Source organism: Pteronotus mesoamericanus, unplaced genomic scaffold, assembly GCF_021234165.1.
Source record: "Pteronotus mesoamericanus isolate MK-2021 breed Mesoamerican mustached bat unplaced genomic scaffold, CSHL_Meso_final scaffold_21, whole genome shotgun sequence".
Classification (NCBI taxonomy): domain Eukaryota; kingdom Metazoa; phylum Chordata; class Mammalia; order Chiroptera; family Mormoopidae; genus Pteronotus; species Pteronotus mesoamericanus.
In genome coordinates, this window is record NW_026555310.1 from 31,611,186 (window position 1) to 31,634,265 (window position 23,080).

Consider the following 23,080-nt stretch of genomic DNA (forward strand, 5'->3'; position numbering starts at 1 on the left):
CATGGGTCTGTTTATGTGTGGATTTTTTTTAAACTCATGGTATTAATAAATATGTACAGTACTGTAAAAAAAAGAACTCAGACATGAATAACAGTGTGGCGATTGTGGGGGACTGGTGGGTGGGTGGAGGTGGAGGAGAGTATAGGAGGGATAAATGGTGTTGAAAAAAATTAAAAGAAAAGGATATAGCTTTATTTTTAGGACAGTTAATCTAGTCTCCAACGCAACCTTTGAATTGTGTAGCTACTACCCCCTAGTGGTGGGTATAGATAAATTCCTGCCAAGATATTTTAAATTTTCTTAAGAAGGACAAATTATCCCTTAGAATTTTCGATATATGTAATGATGTCATCCATATTCAAGACAGTTTTATTTATTCCTTTTCAAACTGTATACTTTGTATTTCTTTTTCTTACCCTATTGTATTGTCTAGGGCCTCTAGGATAATATTGTACAGGAGTGGTAAAAGTATAACACTTGCCTTGTTTTTCATTTGTTCTTTATCCTGTCAGAAAAACATCCTGCATTGGCTGGTGTGGCTCAGCTGGCTGAGTACCAGACTGTGATCCTTAAGGTCGCCAGTTTGATTTTCAGTCAGGGCACATGCCTGGGTTTCTGGCCAGGTACCCCGTTGGAGGTGTGCCAGAGGCAACGGATTGATGTTTTTCTGGCTCATCAATGTTTCTCTCCCTCTCTTTCTTTCTCCCTTCCCCTCTCTAAAAAGTAAATAAAATCTTTTAAAAAAGAGAAAAACATCTAATCTTTAACCATTAAGCAGGATGTTAACTGTAGGTGTCTCATAGATGTCCTTTATCAGACTGAGGAATTCCCCTCCTATTCCTAGTTTGCTGAGAGGGATTTTTTGGTGGTGATGGTTTGTTTGTTTCTAAATCATGAGTAAATATTGAATATTTCTTTCTGGCTTCTGTTGAGATGATTATGTAGGTTTTCTTCATACTGTTAATATGGCGTATTATACTTACTGGTTTTTAAATGTTAAACTAATCTTAAAATTCATAAGGAGTAAATCTCGATTTGTCATGATGTGTTATCCTTTTTATACACTGTTGGATTTGATTTGTTGGTATTTTGTTATGAATTTTTGCTCATGAGGAAATGTTCTATAGTTTTCTTGTATCATCTTTGTCTGGTTTTGGTATCAAGGTAATGATCGTCTCACAAAACATAGGTGAAAGATGTTTTTTTCTTTTTCTATTAGTTTGTGTAGGATTTATATTATTTCTTTTAAAAATGTTTAATCAACAATGAGAAGGTTGGCTGAAGCAGTTGGGAAGGTTTTCAGTTATTAATTCAATTTCTTTAATAGATTTAGAGATATTCAGATTTTCTTTGTCTTCTTGAATTATTTTAAGTAACTTGTGTATATCAATAACCGTTTAAGTTATTGATTTGTTGGCATTAAGTTGTTCATGATATAAAGATGTGAACTTTTACTTTTTATTTGATACCCTTGCATACTTTTTTTTTTTAAGTATATGTAGGGTCCTGATATTGGGGAATCTGGAGAAATGACCAAATTGATAAATGATTAAATTGAAATAGAAATTTTGTATTATTCAATGATTATTGCCTACTATGTAAAGGGCAATGTGCTGAGTACTGAAAAAGCAAAGTTCTTGCCTTTATGGAACTTATGGTTTAGCAGGAGAATTTGAAGTATTAAGTACAACATAAAGGTATAACAGAAGTAAGTGGACGCATTAGAGAAAATTCATTTGAAGGTCCCAGAAAATTTACAGATGAGGTATTATCAGAGTTGCTATGTGAATGTTATCGGTCTGCCAAATTGACAGGCTATAGGAGAGTGTTTAATGAAGAAGGTTTAATGCATGGAAAGGTATGAACTTAAAACAATCTAGGGAATCAGAAGTAGCTGAGGATTACTGAAATTTTAAGTGAATGTTTGCTGGTTTGTTTATTTTTAAATCTTGGATCCTTTTCTATAGCTTTAATATCAAGCTTTTATACACACACATATATCTAGTGCAAAGTATACTACGGTAATGGATTTGCCATTAACCGTTTCCACTTGATAGACATTTATGTTGTTTCTATTTTTTCACTAACAATGTTGTAATACTACTCATTGTACATACAATTTTGTGCGTGTAAGAATTTCTCTAAAATATCTATTAGTGGATTTGCTAAATTGAAGTTTACATGCAGTATTTTGATCAATTCCATTAAATTTATTCCCCAAAATTCTGTAACAATTAACATTCCTGACAACAGTATATGAGGGGTAGCCAAATCCAAAACCTTGCCTGGGATAGATATTATAATTGTTTTTGAATTTTAATGTATCACTTGTCTATGCAGATAAATTAGAGACAGATTAAGTGGTGAAAATCAATGCTGTTGTAGTCAGACAGACTTCAGTTATATCTTGGTTTTGTTATTTGCCATCCGAGCTAATTAAATCTTTTTAAGTGATGCCAAGTTTACATTCGGAGTGCATACAAACATGATTTATAGAGTTCAGTAGGTTTTTATCATTAGAACTGGTAACAAATAGTAGCCATTAAATAGTTCATTATGCTTCGTCAGGAATTGCGTTGATCCAACTTAAGTTTAACAGGGTCAAGTTTTCCAAAAAGACAACCAGAATACACAAGTGGTAGTGCGGCACATTATTTCAGTAAGTGCTGTTGTGGGAAATACAGCATAAAGGGTGCTACTGGGTACCTAGCCAGGCTGGGCATTTTTAACGTTTTCATCTGGAGTGTTAAATCCATCATGTCCAGGACTGGATCATACATTTCCTGTAGGTACTCAGTTGGGGATTATCGGTGGGCGGATTTCTACCAGGAAACTACAGTCAAGAACCGACTCTTGGAAGAATAAAAATTCGCCAGATTTCAAGATGATCCTTGTCCTTCCAGAGCATCGCGGGCACCTGCCAGGAGAAAGATGGCGCTCTCCCTCAATCATATCTTGGGGACGGTGATTTCCTAAACGTAAGTCACCCACTAAGAGGGCATCTTTGCCATTACCTAAGATGGTGAGTCGCGTTACCTCACCGTTTCCATCTTTCAATATGGTTTCTCTAGCCCGCAACACCGGGGATTAATCTCCTGAACCAAGTTAAACTGGAGCGGAAGTAGCGTAAACGGAAGTTGCCGCCTACCCGAAACTCCCCGCCCCCATATCGCCCCTGTTTCTACGCGCCGCCCCCTGTGGCGCGGAGAGCAGAGCCAAGATGGCGGCGGAGTTGGAGTACGAGTCTGTCCTGTGTGTAAAGCCCGACGTCAGCGTGTACCGGATTCCTCCTCGGGCCTCCAACCGCGGTTACAGGTACTAAACTACAGCACGTGCGTACTCGGTAGGGGATGACAGTTCCCTTCTCACGCTGTTCGTCCAGGCCGTGGCCCCACCTTTGGGCTGTCACCTTGCTTGCCTCCCCACCTTTACTGTTAATCGCCTTATCTTCCTGCAGTTCCGCCACTCTTGGCTGCAATCATCCTTGTTTCCGCCGCTTTCAAAAAAAATGTGAGGAGCCTGCATCCTCCTGTCCCTCCTCCCCCGGACCTCTTCTCCGGGTTTCCCATCTGCTCCCCATCATCCCCATCCAGTACTGTCTGCTCCATCGCCAGTCACCTTTCGTTCGCTCTTCCCTGCGCCCTGTAGTTTGTCGCTCTCAGCCAGCAACAGCCCCATTTCCAGTGCTCCGTGCCCATGTGTGAATGATCACTGTGTTCTTGACCACTCTTTGGATGATCCAGTTTATCTTTTGTGCTTTTGTCAGTCTTTGCACCAAACAACGTCCACCAATTGATTTTCTTTGCAGATCTTTTTGCCAGTGGGCAAAGCTTGTTCATGATCATCTGTTTTCCAATGGTTGTCCATTTTGTTTCTCTTCAGTGTATTTTCTTGGTGTTTATACAGTGTCTTCTATCTTCTTCCTTCCCTCTCCTCTTAACCCCTCCTATAGCTTTTCCCTTCAGAGTCAACACAGCGTTTTCTCTGTGGGGCTAACCAACCACGTTGCTATTCAATGCCTGTGAGGGTCTGAGGATGCTGTAGGAAGTTCAGAAGTCAGTAGTGCAAAGAGTTAACACGTAACTCAATGAGTTACGTGTTTAAAAAGTGTGACTGTGAGCCCTGGCAACTTAACAGCTGTGTGATCTTGGACAAAACTCTCAACCTCTCCAAGCCTCATTTTTCTCATCTGTAAAGTTGGAAAAAAAAAAAAAGTTAATGATAATAAAACTGCGGTAGTTACGTACCTCGCAGAAGTTTTTGGAGGGTTACATGAAATCATATAATAATAATAAATGTGAATTTAGGAAACAGTAAAGCAGTATATAAATATATGATACTGTGTTTGTTCCTCTCTCTGACCCATATCATTATTGTGATTTTTCTCCTGGCATTTATTATTGCCTTGGCTGAAAAGTTATCCTCTCCCCTATGTGCATTAATTATTTTGCCTTTGTAGCAGAGGTTCATTCCGTATGAATCAACATCTTTGTGTTTGCTGACCTGTGCACTAAACACCGTGGGTTGTACTTTTTGACAAAGAGGCAAGTCTTAATTTCACGCTTGCAGTGAGACCCCAAATTAAAGCATGACTAGGAATCTACATGCTTTTTAATGGTAGTATTATATATGTGACTCATCCGAGACATTACCTTCTTTGGGAAGCCCTCCTGGACCCTTCCATTTTGGCGTAGGTGTGCTCTCTGTGCTTAATAGCATCTCTGTCTCTTATCAATCACAGTGCTCTTCCTTTGGTATTACAAATGGTTGGTCTCCAGTATCTCCAGACTAGACTACGAGCAATTTGCAGTCTTTGAATTTTACATTCCCGGGGCCTAGCACAGGGTCTGGCACATAGTGGGCAACCTGTAAATGTTGTCTGTAAGAAGAAATTAGTAGGTTACATGTTATCACATAAAGTACCATTGGTTGAAGTGTTAAGTAAGGAAAATAGCTCAAGCCTTTCAACTTAGGTGTTAAGATTTCCTTAGAGGATGTGATACACATTCTTTTACTTTAAGCTTTTCAAAAGACCTACCTTCTCTCACTCGTCTGCATTTCCTACTTCATTTACTAGTTTATCCACAGCCATTATCCTTATGTCAGTTAACTGTGCTGAGCCATCAAAGCAATTTCTTAATTTTTTTCTTTTAGTATAGTGAGTAAGCGGTGCAGAACTCAGTTTGAATTGTGATTCTTGTGCATTTGCTGGGTTGCCTTTGGCAAGTCACTTAACTCTTGAGTTTTAGTTTCCTCATCTATAAAAATGTATATAATACTAGTTACCTTGTGAGATCCTCTTAATTTTCATAAGAATGGGCATAAGGAGTGACACATAATAAATGCCTGATAAGTATTACTTTTCTGTCTTGTGTGTGTAATCTTTTTTGTTGTGTACCAGAACCCACTTTACATTATGAGCATGATTTATTCTCTAAGATATCATTAAAAGGAAAAGTGGGCTTTTTAGGCAGCAGGAGAAACCCTTTCTTTTAGTAACTAATAACATCAGAGGGAATAAGAGACTTTGAGTCACTTAGTGTAAGCTGTTGCTTTCTGGACTGTCACTGATAAGACAAATGGAAGGAAAATTTAGGTTGATGAGAAACTTTTTAAATAATTGGTATCCCAACCTATAAAACTGTTTTTAATTCATTACTATCCTTCCCCCCTCCCCAACTAAATTAGTATTACATTCTATAGTGTGTTTTAATATAAAGAAAAAGAATGCTGGACTTTGAACTTAGGCATCATTAGTTACTGTATTATTGTCTTTTTCTTCATTTAAAGAGAGAGCTGTGATAGACTTTTCATGCTTATTTCATATGACAGCTATAAGGACTTATTGCTAAGGTAAATGAAAATTTGTGGGGTTTAGAGTATTGTGAGAAGACCAGGCAAATCAAATCAGGTATTCTTCCCGCTAGGTCTTAGGAGTGGGAGAGGGACTAAGGCTGGCGGTTGAGGGAAACTGCTGCCATGAATATCCATTCACTTATTCAGAATTTGTTAAATATTGACCACTAGACACACACGATAAATAAGGAACCTATCCAAAGAAACACATCTGGTAGGCTGGTTCCTAATATTTTCAGTAGCCATTTCCACTATGTCTAGGTCTTTGTAGTATGGTAGAATAAGTCACAACTCAATTAAAAAAATTTTTTAAAAAGTTTTTATTTATTTTATTTTTAGAGAGAGGGGAAGGGAGTGAGAAAGAGAGGAAGAGAAGCATCAGTCAGTTGCCTCTCATATCTCTCATACATGCCCCAACCGGGGACTGAACCCAGAGCCCAGGCATGTGCCCTAACCGGGAATTGAACCGACAACCTTTCGCTTTGTGGCATGATACCCAACCAGCTGAGCCACACTGGTCAGGGCTCAGTTTAAAAAATACAATAGGTCAGACCTCTGGAGCGCTCTAATCTGGATCAGATTCGGTACTTGAGGATATCTGAGAACAGAGCATCAAGAGAGAGAGACATGACAAGGATTTATCTTAAAAATCCTGTAAAACCTGGTAATTTTAATTTTCACTTTCCACCTTTTGCTTATCCTACTGTTGAGCTCATTCCTGTTCAGGTATACCCTTTTGATACCTTTCTAACTTAGAAGTTTGGCCCTCAGGTTCTAAAGGGATGAGTTACTAATCATTTTTACTTTGCCCTCCCTTTTTAATACTCTTGGCAAAACTGAATCACAAATGCAGTGTTTTATAAAATTGGTCTTACATAAATGTCTTAGGTTTCATTCAAATTTATTTATAACATAGATGATAAATTCTCATTGTTTTCTAATGTTTCATGAACATTTGAACATTTGTATGTTTAGCCCACATGTCTTTCCTGAACTCTAGACTCATGTATTCAACTGTCTACTCTACATCTTCTCTTAAAAGTCTACTAGACATCTCAAATTCAGCATATCTAAAACGCCTGATCATTCTTCCCAGACATGCTCTAACTAAATAGCCTTTCATGTCTCAGTTATTGGCACCTTCTTTGCCAACGCTAAAAACCTGGGTATTGTCCTTGACTTCTTTTTTTCTCCTCAGTCTCTTAGAAGTCTCGCTGTCATTACCTTAACTATATCCAGTATCTAGGCCCCTCTGCTACTATTTCTTCTTAGTCACAGTCACGAGTCTTCCTAGGTTTCTGTAGTAGTCTCTTAACTAATCCCCCAGCTTCAGCACGTATACTCATACACTGCTTCTACACACAGCAAAGTAATTTTTTTCAAATAGAAGGGAGATCATGTCACAACTTTGCTTTAAGCCATGAAGGCTCCTCTTTCACTCAGAGTAGAAGCTAAAGTTTTTCCAATGGCCTGTAAGGCCCTGTGTGCCCAGGCTGTCTCTCGGCTCTCCCACCCCATCTCTTCCTTCATTCTCACTGCATTGGCCGCCTTGCTTGAGGGCAAACATTCCAGCAGGCTCCTACCCTGAGCGCCTTTGCACTAGCTGTTCCCTCTGCCTGGAATGCATTTCCAGCAGTTATCTGCATGGGTAACTCTCACCTCCTTCATGTTTTTCCTCACATTTCACCTGGAAAATAAGGCCGACTCTGACCACCCTCTTGATTGCTGCACTGTTTACCTTCTCACTACTCTCCCAATCCCTGTTTTCTGCCTCTGCGTTTCCTTTTTACCTTTGTTCTTATCACCTTCTGAGGGACTAGTTATTTTACTTATTTATTATGTCTTTTTTATTGTCTATTTTCTGGTAGTATGTAAGCCTCATGAGGGTGAGAATCTTTGCTTTGTTTGCTGTTGTATCCCAAACACGTAGAACAGTGCCTGTAAATATTGGTTGAACTCAGGGAAAGGTAATATTATTGAACTCCAGAACCCTCCAATAGTTACATTGTCTTCTTTTTGTTTTGGATTATGTGTAATATGAGTTATCTATATAGAGGGGATCATGAGCTATTCTTGTTAGTTATTTAATAGGTAGAAAAAAAGAAGTAATCCAGGACAGGAACACAGAAATATGGCAAATGATTCTGCATAGGTTGTTAGTATATTAAAGATATGGACCCGAGGCCTGAGGTTTCCCATTTTCCTATCGTAGGGCATCTGACTGGAAATTAGACCAGCCTGACTGGACTGGTCGCCTCCGAATCACTTCAAAAGGGAAGATTGCTTATATCAAACTCGAGGATAAAGTTTCAGGTAATCTATGCTGATGACCCTCTAACATATTACGGATATTGTTTTGGTGTGCTTCTGTAAGTCCTTTCAAGTTGGGGGCTGAAATGGTAAGTGGAATTTTAAGTTTTTGCTTCCTTGGCTCAGAGAAGTCTTTTTCTTACCCGTCAGGGGAACTCTTTGCTCAGGCACCAGTAGAACAGTATCCTGGCATTGCCGTGGAGACAGTGACAGATTCCAGCCGCTACTTTGTAATCCGGATCCAGGATGGTACTGGTAAGGGATCTGAGATTTGGACCGCAATGAGATGAGGAAAATAGTTGATGCACTTCAAGGACAGTGCCCCGATTGCATTTATCGCACTTGAGTTTACTAAATTTTTCCTTCCATTTTTTCATAATTAGCTATAGTTGCTAAAGAAGAAGGATTAACATGTTATTTGTAATAGACAATGAACATAAGTTCAAGATGTGGTAATTAATAGGTAGATGTAAATAAATCAAAATGTATATCTAACAGAATTTACACATATTGCCCATTCGTTGTTTGTGGTGGGTTTTGGTGGGACTATTTTAAATTATCTGTATGGGGGCAACCATTATCTTTTCTTTATAGTCAGTATCAGAGATTGGCAAACTTCTGTTAAGAGACAGATAGTAAATATTTTAGGTTTTATGGGCCCGTTGATCTCTTTTGCAGCTACTCAGTCCTGCTGTTGTCGTGTGACAGCAGCCACGGATAATAGGTAAACAAGTTGCTGTGGCTGTGTTCCAGTCAAATTTTATTTACAAAAACAAGCTATAGCAACATTTGGCTTATGGACAATATGTGGCTTGTGGACCCCCGGTCTGTGAGAAGATGACTCACATTCCCAGACTTCAAGTAGGGTAACTGTTCGGTGTAATCACTGGGTAGAATCTGCCATCGGGACACTCCCACTCTGAGTGCTCCTGTCTGTTCCCCAGGGCGCAGCGCTTTCATCGGCATTGGCTTCACAGATCGGGGGGATGCCTTCGACTTTAATGTCTCCTTGCAAGATCACTTCAAGTGAGTGAAGCTTATCCTTAGCTCCCAGGTTAAATAGTTTTGGGAAAGCTGTTTCTCAGTTGGATGGGCACTTTCTCTTTTATCTCTGGTTTCTTTATTTGGTAAACTAGTTTATTATGAATATAAGTTTTTCCATTCACTGTTTCCTTACATTATCTTCATATCTATTTTATCTTTTCCTTTTTGATCCCTTGTACAGTGGTTTGAGATGATGCTTTTGTTTATGCCTTTGGGGAATTTGCTGTTGCTTTTAGTGGCTGAGAAAGGCATACGGTAACCAGCGGGCTGTGTGTAAGATATGTGGGGAGTTACACACCAATTTTGTTACTTTATGTAACGGATATGTTTCGTGCCTATGGCAATTTCTTCAGCCCACCTGGCTTTGGTGTAGCTGTAGTGGAAAGCACCCTGCACATCAGCAGCTTCCTACCTGGAGGGCAGGCGTGCCTCTACTTTTCTGCCCCAGGACTCTGAAACTGTGGAAGGCCCCTCCATTAGCATAGGGGTCAACCTGGAAGAACAGAGGCGTTACCATCCCCTCAGGGGCAGCCCTCAGCCGTGGGCGATGGGAATTGGTGCTAAACGCCCTCCTGTGGAGGGACAAGTTTAATATACATTCTCTCTGGTTCCTCAGTGGTATTGAGCCCTAGTTGCCCTCTTCCTTGGCTTTTTTTTTTCCCTTTCTTTCTCAGATCTACCTGTTTCCTCATTTTGCTTTCTGGAATCCTGTTTTACGTAAATTAGCTATACTCAAATTTGTATGTCAAACTTTGCTTTCAGGGAATCCCAAGTTAAGATAACTTACTCTTTTGCTGAAGGTGGGTAAAGCAGGAATCTGAGATTTCCAAGGAATCTCAGGAAATGGACACGCGACCCAAGTTGGATCTGGGCTTCAAGGAAGGACAGACCATCAAGTTGAGTATCGGGGTGAGTGTGCTTTCTTCCCTCCCGTCCTGCATTTCCATAAGCCTGTAATTTTATTTTCCCTCTTACGCTCCCCCTTTTTTTTCTTTTATAGAACATTACAACCAAGAAAGGAGGCACTCCCAAGCCCAAGCCCGCAGGGACGGGGGGCCTGAGCTTACTCCCGCCCCCACCCGGAGGCAGGGTCGCCGTCCCCCCGCCGTGCCCCTCGGTGGCCATCAGCAATCATGTCACCCCGCCGCCCGTTCCGAAATCCAGCCATGGAGGTGGTGATGCAGGTGAATTTCTCTAGTGCTTCTAACTTCCAGAAGTTACACCTGAGGTTGTAACTGGATAACACCTGTTTGGCAAGGAGAGGGCTGAGGTTTGTTCTATGAAATGGAACTTGGTCCTGCCAAGGTCATGCAGGCAGCCTCTAGCAAGGGAGCAAAGCTTTTCTAGTGAACTGAGAGTCATGGTATGTGGTAGGTTCTTTGCAGAAGACGTGGATATTAAAAAGATGATTTCCTTCTCTGTACCTTACTTAGCTGCTAGAAGGCCTGAGAGTGAGATGGACCAGATTTTCAGTTATGGCTCTGCTACTTTATATCTGAATGTGCTTGGTAACATTATTTAAGTTCTATAAGTATCCTTATCTGCAAAATGGAGGAGTAAAACTACCCCAGGATTGTGAAGGTTAAACAATGGACTGCACCTAGCACAGTACTTGGAACACAGTAGCCATTTAGTAAATGTCATTTCTTAATCCTTTCCATTTCTTCAGGAGGGCAGTTGGGAAAAAAATGAGACATCTGGGTTTATGAATACATTTTTGTTCTTACTATCTGGTGGCAAAAAGAATATAGTTATTTACATTCAAAGAAGGAGAACATTAGAACTCAGAAAGGGATTTTCCTAAGGTTAGAGAACCAGATATTACAATCTATGAGGTATAATAAGTGCCAACAAGGCTAGGGATAATATCTAAGTTTTATTTTTTACTTTTTTAAAATTAAACTTTTTATGATAAATGTAGATTCACATGCACTTGTAAAAATAATAGAAAGAAATCCTTTGTATCGTTTACCCACTTTCCCTTAATGGGAACATTTTATAAAACTATAACCTCATATCACAAGTTGACCATGACCATCGACTGCTCTTACTTTGATTTTATCGGTTCTATGTGTTTTCATTTGTGTGAATATGTATATATAGTTCTGTGGGGTTTTATTGTGTGTAGGTCCCTGGATCCCCCACCATGGTCAGCAAGCAGAACAATTTCAGTGCTGCAAGGATCCCTTTGTCATTCTTTTATAACCACACTTCCCTCTTAGCCTCTTCCCTTCCTCTTCCTCATCCTCCTACCTCCCTCAGTCTCTAAACCCTTGGTGATTACTTATCTGTTCTCCATCTCTATAATTTTGTCACTTCGGTAATGTTATATAAATGGAGTCATATAGTAGGCAATTTTCAGCTTTTTTCATCTCATGGCACGCAACTACTAAAATTCTGCAACACACCAAATAATGTATTTTTGCTGTCCTGAAAAAAAAAAGGGTATAATTTTGATTCATTTGCACTGGACAGCTGTTGTTGTGTTGGCTCTTGTCATTTTTTTATTTGACATTTTTAAGAGAAAAGAAGTGAGTGCCTCTGACTAAATAAATAGTCAGGTATTGCATGTCTTAAAAATTTTTTGTAGCACACTGGTTGGAAATTGCTGAAACAGTTTATAGTCTTCTCGGTTGGCTTTTTACACTCAGCATAATTCCCTTGAGATCATCCAAATTGTTGTGTTGTCAAGAGTTTCCATGTGTTGCTGAGCAGTACTCCATGGTTCGGGGGTACCAAAGTGTGTTTAACCACCCGCCATGTGGAGACATCTGGGTGGTTTTCGGTTTTTGCGTGTTACAAATACAGCTGCTGTGGATAGATTGTGTTAATGTAAGTTTTCACTTCTAAATTTGTATTATGTTCCTCCTTTTCTTTTTTTCTTCTCTTGCCTTGTATCCAGATATCCTTTTAGATTTGGATTCTCCCGCTCCTGTCACGACACCAGCCCCGGCTCCAGTTTCTGCAAGCAATGACTTGTGGGGAGACTTCAGTACTGCCCCCAGGTATGACCATGGCGAAACCCACATACTCCCCGTCAGGGTGTTGGTGGTGAACACAGTCAGATGCAGTCTTTGATCTGGGAAAGCAGGGCATTTGTCCATCATAGAGGGTCTTCAGCAGGAATTCTAGGTAAGGAAGTATAAGAGTGCTGGGGATGGTGGGGTGAAAAAAGCTGGAGGATGAAGTGTGAGTGGGAGAGTGCAGGCCTTGGTAAGGAGAATTGCTGTGAGATGTAGTTCTAGGAATTCTGGACAGCGATTTCTTTGAAACTATGTAAAGTAAAGAATAGAGTAGCTATCCTAATATTATGCCTTTGGCTTTCTCTGTTTGTCTTGCAGCTCTGTTCCAAACCAGGCACCACAGCCATCCAACTGGGTCCAGTTCTGAATAGCATTGGCATAAGGACAGACTTGAAGAGTAAAATGACCTTGAGGGCACCAGTCTGTGAGGGAAGTTAGGAATCTCTTCTCTCCCCAGAACCACCATTACTGGACAATCTTTTTCATAGCTTCTCCATTGTGTTCAAGCTAGTTTATTCCATGCCCTTGTGTTGTCACTTGCTGTACAGCCAAGAAAGTATCTCTTATCTCCTCCTCACTCTCAAGGCAGGGGAGTAGCAGGTCCAATCATACTTGTGGCTGACTATGCAGGGCTCCAAAGGCCAGGGTCTCTGTGAGGGGAAACAACCTCTAACATGTGCAGAATTTTTCTCCATCTTTTAAATTCTTTAATGCATTTCAGAATCATCTCATGACCCTGTGTGCCTCTTTGTGAAGCCCTATTTAGCAATTTCAGGGGAAACAAAAGCCTTGAGACTTCACTTTCCACTAACCCAAGACTGAAAAAGACTGACCTCAGTGTTTACAAATACATTTGATAGGGATCGGAATGGAGAAGCGCCTGGTCTTGGGTCTCTGCTGTGCACCCTCCTTCAGGCCTACCCTGTTCAGTGAGCGTTCAGTGCTCGGTGCAGTTTCATCGCCCTCCCATGTGTTTACACGTCTCTTTCTATGATACGAGGGTTATGTTGGTGGCACCTCCACTATTCTTTTTGTTGAATAATGCAACATCTTCGACCAGTGGGTGTCTCTTCGATGAAGGAGGTTCAAGGAGCTGTGTTTTCCAAGTTATATTCTAGAGAAGTGTTTACAGTAAGTTCTCACTTAACATTGTTAATAGGTTCTTGACTTGAAGCTGAAATCACTTGTAACAAAACCAGTTTTACCATAGGCTAACTGATATGAACAAGAGTTAAGTTCCTACAGCATCTCATCAACAGAATAACAATATGATGTTATTGAAGGACCTTCTGTTTTTTCTTGCAGCCCCATCTAATTGCTGCATTTGAAGCACACCGTTAACTTTATATTTGCCTGATCATTTTGACCTGAAGTTGAGTGGTTAGAGTTCTTAACCTGATTGGTAGAGCAGAGAGGTGGAAAGCACTTAACTCTTGTTCAGTACCCACATTGCCTTGCTGCCTGGGTACCTGGCCCCTTTCCGAAAACATTTCAGTCCTCCTCGCTCTTCAGTAGAAAAGCTGCTATTGCATGTATCCTCATTTATGGAGGAAGCTGGAGAGGCATTGCTTTAGCTGTGATAGGTTTTGCCCAAATGACAGCTTTGCTACCCATCGCCCAGGGTATCTCAAAGGCAAGTTGCTCTCCCACCTCTTTCCTTTCCCTCTGCCCCACCATTCCTTTTACAATGCTGTGAAGAGAGTTCCCTTTCATAGCTGATTGGGCACTATCTATTTTGTTTCTTAATGAGTAGTTTTGAGGATGGAATGGAAAGATATCCTTCTTCCCTTAGTAACTATTTGGATGTGTACACTCTGGCTGAAGGGCATCCTTATATTTAGTTTCAAAATACATTCTCTCTCCCAGATTTCCTTTTTTGACTCCTTTCAACTTAGGGTCCATTTCTTTTCATTGCCTCCCCTTCCAGGCAGCTCTATTCTTACAGAGCCATGGCAGGGCATTTTAAAATTCCATAGAAAACACTAAAAGGAAAGTCTGTAGAATCACTAGTGACTAACTATTGGGAACCTATTTTCTCAATCTTCTTCCACGTTGTGTTCTTTGTATTCTCAAGATGATAATATATTATGTATTAGAATTGCTGAAAAGTTGATAATGAAGTTTAAGATATATGTATATAAAGTGTATTGGTGCAATAATGGTAATTAAAAATATGGAAAAAGGTAGTGTCTCTTTTATCTTTTAATATGCCTATTTCATTACCTTTTTTATTTAATTGATCTAGTAATAATGGGCCAGTAGGTAATCAAAGGACATTTTTATAGCTATTATTCTTTTTCAAGAAGTTGGGGCCCATAAGGAGTTGAGGCTACACCCCTGCCCATGGTCCTAAACACATAGAGCACTCTGTACAGAGATTATCTGTATTCATTCTTTATTTGCTCGTACTGTTCATTTCATTTGCTTCAAATTACCTTCATGATCTAGGCCACCTCTTACATCTCAGAAATATCATCAGCACAAATGAAAAGAGTCAGTGTAAGAGACAGAACAAAAGTGAGTCATAGACTTTGGAAGCTAGAGGATCTTGGAGTTCTCATTCAGTGACTATTACAGGAGATGGATGACTCACAAGGATTTGGCTGCTTGACTTTTTTTTTCTTTTTTCTTTTTTTTTTTAAGTAGCACATACTGCTCTCTCCAGAGATTCTGATATCCCTCCCCATTTGATCTCCAAGGGTAGGGGTTAGATGGCTTCCCCAGCCATGACCTTTCTTAACATTCCTGAGGTCGGAAGTCACTGTCATTGAGAGAACTGAGTTCTTATCCTCAGGTTTTGTTTGGGGAAAATGTAGACAATCATTTTTAGCCCAACCTTCTCAGTTACACTTTGACATCTGCCTTCATGGTTGAAATGAAAACCTTTATTTTTATTTTTTAAAAAATTTTACTTATTTTTAGAGAGAGGAAAAGAAATGTCATTGATTGGTTGCCTCCCACATGCCCCCAACCACCGGGGAAAGGCCTACAGCCCAGGCTTGTGCCCTGACCGGGGATCAATCCAGTGACCTTTGGGTTTGCAGGTTGGCCTTCAGTCCACTGAGTCATACCAGCCAAAGTGTGAACCTTTATTACTCATCACTTAACTCCATGCTGATAACCTTCTAGTTAGTCACTTGCCAGGAGCTTTCTTAGCTCCAATTCAGTTGGTATGTTGCCGCCAGAATAATTTTCCTAAAACCAAGCCTTGCACATGTCCTTTTTCCCCTGCTTACTGCCTTTAATGATATCCTTTTTTTAAAAAACATTTTTTTCCATTACCATTTAGCCCCTTTATACTCCCCTTCCCTCCTGCAGTCACCACACTGTCGTCTGTGTCCGTGAGTCCTTTTTCCTTTTTACTTCATCCCTCCACCCCCTAACCTGCCCCAACTCCCAGAGCTGTCAGCCTGCTCTCTTAGGAGTTTATTTTGCTTGTTCAGTTTGTTCATTAGATTCCACATATAAGTGAAATCATACGGTATTTGTCTTTCTCTGACTGGCTTATTTTATTTAGCATAATGTTCACGTCCATCCATGCTGTTGCAAAGGGTAAAATTTTCTTTTTTACAGCTGAGTAGTAGTCCGTTGTGTAAATGTCCCATAGTTCTTTTATCCACTCATCTACTGATGGACACTTGGGCTGCTTCCATAGCTTGGCAATTGTAAATAATGCTGCAGTGAACATAGGGGTGCTTATACTCTTTCAAGTTAATGATTTCCCTTTGCTTACAGAATAGAGTTCAAAGTACCATTTCATCCACCACTCTCAGTTTTCCCTTTTACTCACAATGTGCTCCAATGAACCAGGGTTCATTCTTCAAATGTCATCAGCACCATGAGCACTGAATGCTTGCTAAAAATTCCTTCTGCTTAAAACACCTTTCCCTCTAGGCCTGCATGTCAAAATCCTTCCTATCCTGTGAAGCTAGCTCACCTATCCTCCCTCCCACTCTGAAAGATGATTTTCATTTTCTTGGGATTGCTCTTGAATTTCTCTTCCCTTAGCTTGTAAGCTCTTTGAGTATAAGGAGAATCTTCATTTTTATCTACTCACCATACTTCCTATTTGCCTTTCTAGATAGTAGATGCTCATTAACTGCTTGTTGAATTAACAGTGATTTCAGTGGAGAGGGACTAGGAATCAGTTGGTTATTTTCCTTTTACTCATTTTCATTTGGGTTCTTTCTAGCTACATGACCTAAGCTGACCTCATATGCTTTGCCTTGGTGGCAGAAAAATCTCATTTATTTGCTCCAAAGTCAGTCAATATTTGGGATCAAGAAGGCTATAGAGAAGACTGATTTTACTTTGGTATATAGACCCTATGGTCTGGAAAAAAGCAAAATTGAATATCATGTAGCATAGTTGCTGATAAATTGGTAGCTTACTGTCTCCTTTTAATTATCATAACTGGCTAAAGATTGCATTGCACTTTTGTTATATTCTAGTTATTTTCTAGCTTTTTTAAAAAAAAATTCTGTTCTTTTAACTGTTTATGAAGAAAATTACATATGGTTTGTGATTGTGGAACTCAAACTCAGGTGCTCTCCATCAGTCACATTCTGTGATGAGAAAGAAAGGAAAAGAGTCATCTTTATCTGAAGGTCCCTTAACCCTGGAGGATGTGTAGGCTCGTGATGATTGTCACAGCAATTTTTTAAAAGAGAAATTTAGCCTTATTTATTAGGAAGTATTTTTTTATTTTTATTTTTGAACTACAGTTGACATGCAATATTGTATTAGTTTCAGGTGTGATTAGACATTTATATAACTTACAAAGCAATCACCTTGATAAATCTGGTACCTAGCTGACACCATATATATAGTTATTACAATACTATTAACTATTTTCCCTATGCTGTACTTTACATCTCCATGACTATTCTGTAACTACCAATTTTCATTTCTTAATCCCTTCAGTTTTTTCAGTCATCCTCTCCCTCATCTAACAACTGTCAAAATGTTCTCTGTATGAATCTGTTTCTGTTCTACTTGTTTGTTTTGTTTCTTAAATTGCACATGTAAGGTTTTCACAGCAATTTTATGGTCTTAAATTATTTCAAAAATTTGCAAAGTTGTAACTTTTGGTCCTCTTTTGAAAGCTATCAAGATACAGGGCTGGTATCTCTTAAAAAAGCTCTGGCATGCATGAACTGCTTACATCTGAGCCAGGAGTAAAATAATGTGGTATACTGTGACCTCATGTTTTGCCCTATCATTCTAAGGATAGTTTTGTCCCCTCAACTAAACACAATAATACATTAAGACCCCTTTTGGGTTTTTAAAAGTTTCCTTTTTAATATTAAGTGCTGCCACTAAACGTGTAATGAGAAATGTTATTGAAGTACTTTCTGTGAATGTTTTGTCTGGCTGCATAAAAGCTACGGGCCACTAGGTGGCGTGCTCCTCTTAGCAACTAGTACACCTAGGACTACAGCTCATTCTTTCTGCAGACTGGGGAAGCATTTAAAAAGAAAATGAAGACGCCCAAGGGGTATTTTGTTTGTGGAGTCTAAACGTGCATCCAATTCAAAGTTTGTTGGGAACGTGGAAAAATAGATGTTTGGGTAGGTAGAAAATGATGTACAGAATAATACTTTCTTTAGACTTCAGTACTTAAATACTTGAATGGAGAATATCTGTATTAATGACCACATCCCACCAAAATAGGTGATTAATGGGCAGTGAAGAGTAATGGTTAGCATGGATTTGGGAGGCAGCAGGTTGCCTTGGTACAAAATTTTGCTCTGCTACTTCCTTTCTTTTTTGACCCTGGACAAGTTACTTAAACTTTGTGCCAATTTCCTCATATACAAAATGAGGATAATAGTTCCTACTTTATAAGGTTATTGTGACAAATGAGTTAAAAATTTAAAGTGCTTAATAACAGGACTTGGCTTATAGTAACCTCTATGTCAGCGCTACTTCTAACTCTGGCTATGAGGATGTGCAATAAGATGGTAAGTATAAAGGCAACATGATGGGAGTTTCTTTCCTTGTAAAAATATATATCATTTTTATTGAGATATAATGGATATGTAACACTGTACACATGTATGCAACAGGGTGGGGGGCAGAATGTGTCTTCAGCTGAGGCTGTTGGGGTCCACAGCATCGACAACTGTGATCCTTGGTGAGCGCTGCCAAGGGTCTGCAGAGGCTGTAAGGGCTTTTGTCCTGAGCAATGCCTCCAGATCCGGGGCTGGGGATGCTGGCGGGCAGTGGTGTGTGCACACTTTGCTGTGGGGACCAGCTGCAGGTGTCTGTGAAGTGGCTGGGGCCTGCTGCAGGCCTACTTGTAGTGGTGGGGTCCAGGGAAGGCAGCAAGGGCTGGGGCCCACTATGAGCTTACTGGAAGCTGCGGGGTCCCTGGCTGTTGGCGTGTTCTCTTGTTGTTGCATAGTCTCCACCTCTGCTTTGCGCCCTGCAGTGGTGGCTGGTGACAGCATGCAAGTGCACAGCGAGGGAGGCTGGCCTCAGTTGTGCACATGGAGTTTGGGGTCTGTGCTGGCATCTTGTATTTTGTGCTGCTGCAGAGGCCTGGGCTAGCTGCTGTTGTGGGTCAAGGGCTCCAGTGAGGGTTGAAGTGGGGAGTTGGAGCGGGTAGGGAGGGCCTCAGGTGGGTGACATCAGCAAATGTGAAAACCTGTAGGGTGAAAGTTGGTGAAATCTGCAGTGAACTGCCGCAGCTGTTAGTTTCTGCAGTCTGCAGAGCAGGTCATTGGACTGGCTGATGTTGGCGGCCGCTGTTTTTCTTCTTTCTAGCCATCTCTATGAATCAGCTTTGCCAGGGTGGGTGGAGTGAAACTGAAACAGGGCCTTTTTGCAGTTCCCTGAAGGGCTAAGGAAGCTGATCACTCATCCCACTCTTTGTAGATAAAGGGGAACTCTGTCTAGCTGGATAGTTCCCTCTTGGTGCTGAGCAATCCTGGCTTGATGGGTGAGGTGATGCAGGCTAAATGGAGCTGTCTTCCCTTTTGTGTGGTCATTCTTTGTGGGTTTTTTTTTGTCTTTTTGTTTTATTGTGTTCCTATCATTTAAGTGGACCCCAGAGTTCTTCAAGAGTTGTTTTTTTCGTGGATAGCTAATTGTTGATTTTGTTGTGGGGACAGAGACTATGATCTCCTAGGGCATTATTTTGGTGACACTGAAAAATAATTTATTCAGTTTCTTTTTATTTGATGGAACAAAGTATTCCAGATTCACCTTGTACTTTCCAACTGACTTTTCTAATCCTGAGCCCAGTGAATGGTAGTACTGATGGGTGGTCTTTTTCTAGTTTCCTCTTCACTTAATTTACAGTGTTACAAGAATTCTGATGTAGGCAAAGGTCTCAGTTTTGCAACTCCTTGCTTAGTGCTTGTCGGAGACCTTGTTTTATCCCTTTATGTGCATTTAAATCCAAACCATTAGGCCTTATTGAATCTCCCACTCAAATGAGATGCCTCTCAGCTCACGATTGTTAACTCAGGTTGCATTTTCACCTCTTGTCCCATGCTCATGTATTCTGAATCTGTGAGAGTCCAATAACAAGCTAAGAGCATTTGAAAGAATAGAGTGGTAACTTGCTGAAAGGGCATGGCTTACTCTAAAAGAAATGCCTAGAGGCCTCCTTTGGATTGTACTACTAAGGTTTGCCTTAGACTCCAGGTATGGATTTGCCAAAGAGGGCTCAAGCACCACTGGTTTATTTGGGCTATGTGCAGACCCTTCCATGCAGCCTGGATTACCTGTACAGCCTTTTCTTTATGTCACTAAAGCCCGAATGTTTTTCAGTTTCCTAGTAACTAATGTATTTGAACACCCAAATGTGAACTATGTTGTCTTCAAAATCCAAAGAGACTTATATGATAACTTGTTATTTTTTGGGGGGGGTATATTTATTTATTTTAAGTAATAAAAATTATTATTAAAAAAATAAACATTTCTCTAAATGCAGTACAGATGAGCTGTCTCTTCCATTCATGAACAAGCACTCCACTCAATGTATCCAGTTAAGCGCCACTTTTATGAACATAATATACGCTTAAACACTTTTCTAAATATAGCATTTAAATACAGCAATATAAATGAAGCATATCCATCAACTCCCAGAAATAACACTCTTCTCAAGGCATCCTGGATGTATCACTTTCATAAACATCTGTAGTATAGGTGCTTTCAGACAAATTTCTAAACGTGTTACAGAAGTACTACCACTTTCATTCTGGAGGGGATATTTAAACGCTCTAGATATCCATCAGAATCACCTGGACGGCTTGTTTAAACACAGATTTCTAGGCTTCCCCCTCCAAATTTCTGATTCAGTTGGTCTAGGGTAGGACCCAAGAAATTTTGCATTTCTAACAACTTCCCAGGTGATGCAGATGCTGCTGGTTTGGGGACTACACAAAGACCCAGCACCTTGATCACCCTTGTGAGGCACTGGGAGGGAATATGGTGAAAATGAGAAAATAGTTACTGATCTTAAGGAGTTGATAGCGGCAGAGGTGTGTGGTGGGGAGGCAGCTAAGGGGCAAAATAACAAGAACAAGCAAAACAATTTCAGTGTGGTGTGTGGTTCCTTATCTTAGAAGTTTATTCCTTTATATTGCCAGGTATTGCTCTGTAATTTGTTTGTTTGGTTTTTTTTTCCACTTGATGTTTGTTGTGTTTCCAGTTTTGGACTATTATGAACAAAGCTGTTATAAACATTCATGTCTAGATGTGAGTGTACATTTTTATTTCTCTTGCATTATTGATCCTTTTTCTTGATTATTTAAGTGGAAAAAAAGATCCACCATGGTAACAGTATATACTAAGGACCAAGGACAACATTGATTTGCTCTAACATCTGAAATATCAGCTAAATTTGGAGTCACCACTTGCTAAATTTATGATAATTCATTGCCATTCTTTATGATCCATCTACATGGCAAGATGGATGAGTTAAATCAAGAATAAAGTAGGAATGGGTTCGGGAAATGGATGAAAAATGTGAAGGGATATTGAGTATCTTTTCATATGTTTGTTGAGCATCTATATGTCCTCTTTGGGGTCATGTCCTCTGCCCATTTTTAAATCAGACTTTTTTTTTTTGATGTTGAGCTGTATGTGCTCTTGATGTATTTTGGGTATTAACCCCATATCTGATGTATCATTTGCAAATATCTTCTCCCATTCAGTTGGTTGCCCATTCAGTATGTTGCCTTTTTGTTTTGTTGATGTTTTCCTTTGTGGTGCAAAAGCTTTTTAGATTGATGCAGTCTCATTTGTTTAATTTTGCTTTTGTTGTCTTTGCTCTAGGAAACACACAAAAAAAATCTCTAAGATCAATGTCAAAGAGTTGATTGCATGTTTTTTTAGAATTGTTATGGTTTCAAGTCCTACATTTAAGTCTTTAACCCATTTGAGTTTATTTTTGTTTGTGTTGAAAGAAAATGGTTTAGTATCCTTTTTTTAAAAATGTGTCTGTCTTGTTTTCCCAACACCATTTATTGAAGAGATATCTTTACCCCATTGTATATTCTTGCTTCCTTTGTCATAGATTAATTGACCATATAGATATGGATTTGTTTCTGTCCTACTCACTTTTAATTGGATTGTTTTTTTCTACTGAGTTGGATGAGTTTTCTTTGTATTTTGGATTTTAACCCCTTATCAAATATGTGCTTTGCAGCTGTTTTGTCCCAATTGGTATGTTGTCTTTTCACTTTGTTGATGATTCCCTTTATTGTGCAGAAGCTTTTTAGTTTGATGTTGTCCCACTTGTTTATTTTTGCTTTTGGTGACAAATAATGATACTGTATTATATACTTGAAAGTTGTTAAAAGAGTATATCTTAAATCTTATCACCACACACACAAATGATAATTATGTCAGGGCATGTGTTAACCCTATTGTAATAAATATATATATATAAAATCTCAAACCATCACTTTGTACATTTTCAAATTACATATTATATGTCAGTAATATCTACATAGAACTGCAAAAAATGACAAATATTGTATAATCTCACTTATGTGGGGAATCTAAAGAAGCTGAACTCTTAGAAACAAAGTGGAATGTAGGTTACCAAGGACTGGGTTGCTAGGAAATCAGGGGAATGATGGTCAAAGGGTACAAACTTTAAGCTGTGGGATGAATAAGTTCTGGGGATCTCTTGTACAGTATTCTGACTATAGTTAACAATACTGTATAATATAGTTGAAATTTCCTAAGAGAGAAGGTTATACATGTTCTCACCACAAAAAAAAATGGCAATTATATAAGGTCAAGGAGGTGCTTACTAAACCTGTTGTAATCATTTCACTATATATATGTGTATCAAATCATCTCCTTGTACACCTTTAACTTATACAATGTTATATGTCAATTATGTCTAAAGAAAGCTGGAAAAATAGAATATAAAAAAATGTGACTAATTATGCTAATTTATGCTCAGGAGCTTAGACAAATTTTGATAAAAGATAATATGATTTTTCCCAGTTTTATTGAGAAATAATTGTCATAGATCACTACATAAGTTTAGGGTGTATAGTGTGATAGTTTGATTTGCACATATTGTGAAATGATTACTATAATAGGTTCACCTAATACCTATCTTCTCATATAAATACAATAAAAAGAATTGGTAAATCTAGATTCAGCAAGATGGTGGAAAAGTGAATGGAAGTTACACTAACCTCCTTCCAGGACCAATCTGGAATTACAACCAAATTGTGGAAAAATCACCCAGAACAAAGAACTGAACAATAGTGAGAGAGAAGCCATATAACCTCGAACAGACAGAAGAACCAACATCAGCACAACCTGCCTGGTAAGGAGTGCTATGGAGACTCGAGAAGGCTGGCTGGATGCCC

General features: G+C 39.5%; 1 protein-coding gene across 1 annotated transcript; it reads left to right on the forward strand.

Moving 5' to 3' along the window:
• The first annotated feature begins 3,198 nt into the window (after positions 1–3,198).
• Positions 3,199–15,065, forward strand: NECAP1 (NECAP endocytosis associated 1). Its single transcript, XM_054591459.1, has 8 exons — positions 3,199–3,315; positions 8,069–8,169; positions 8,317–8,421; positions 9,111–9,192; positions 10,011–10,119; positions 10,211–10,394; positions 12,113–12,215; positions 12,552–15,065. The coding sequence occupies exons 1-8, from the start codon at positions 3,221–3,223 to the stop codon at positions 12,598–12,600; spliced, it is 828 nt and encodes a 275-aa protein (XP_054447434.1). The 5' UTR covers positions 3,199–3,220; the 3' UTR covers positions 12,601–15,065.
• Positions 15,066–23,080: the final 8,015 nt, after the last annotated feature.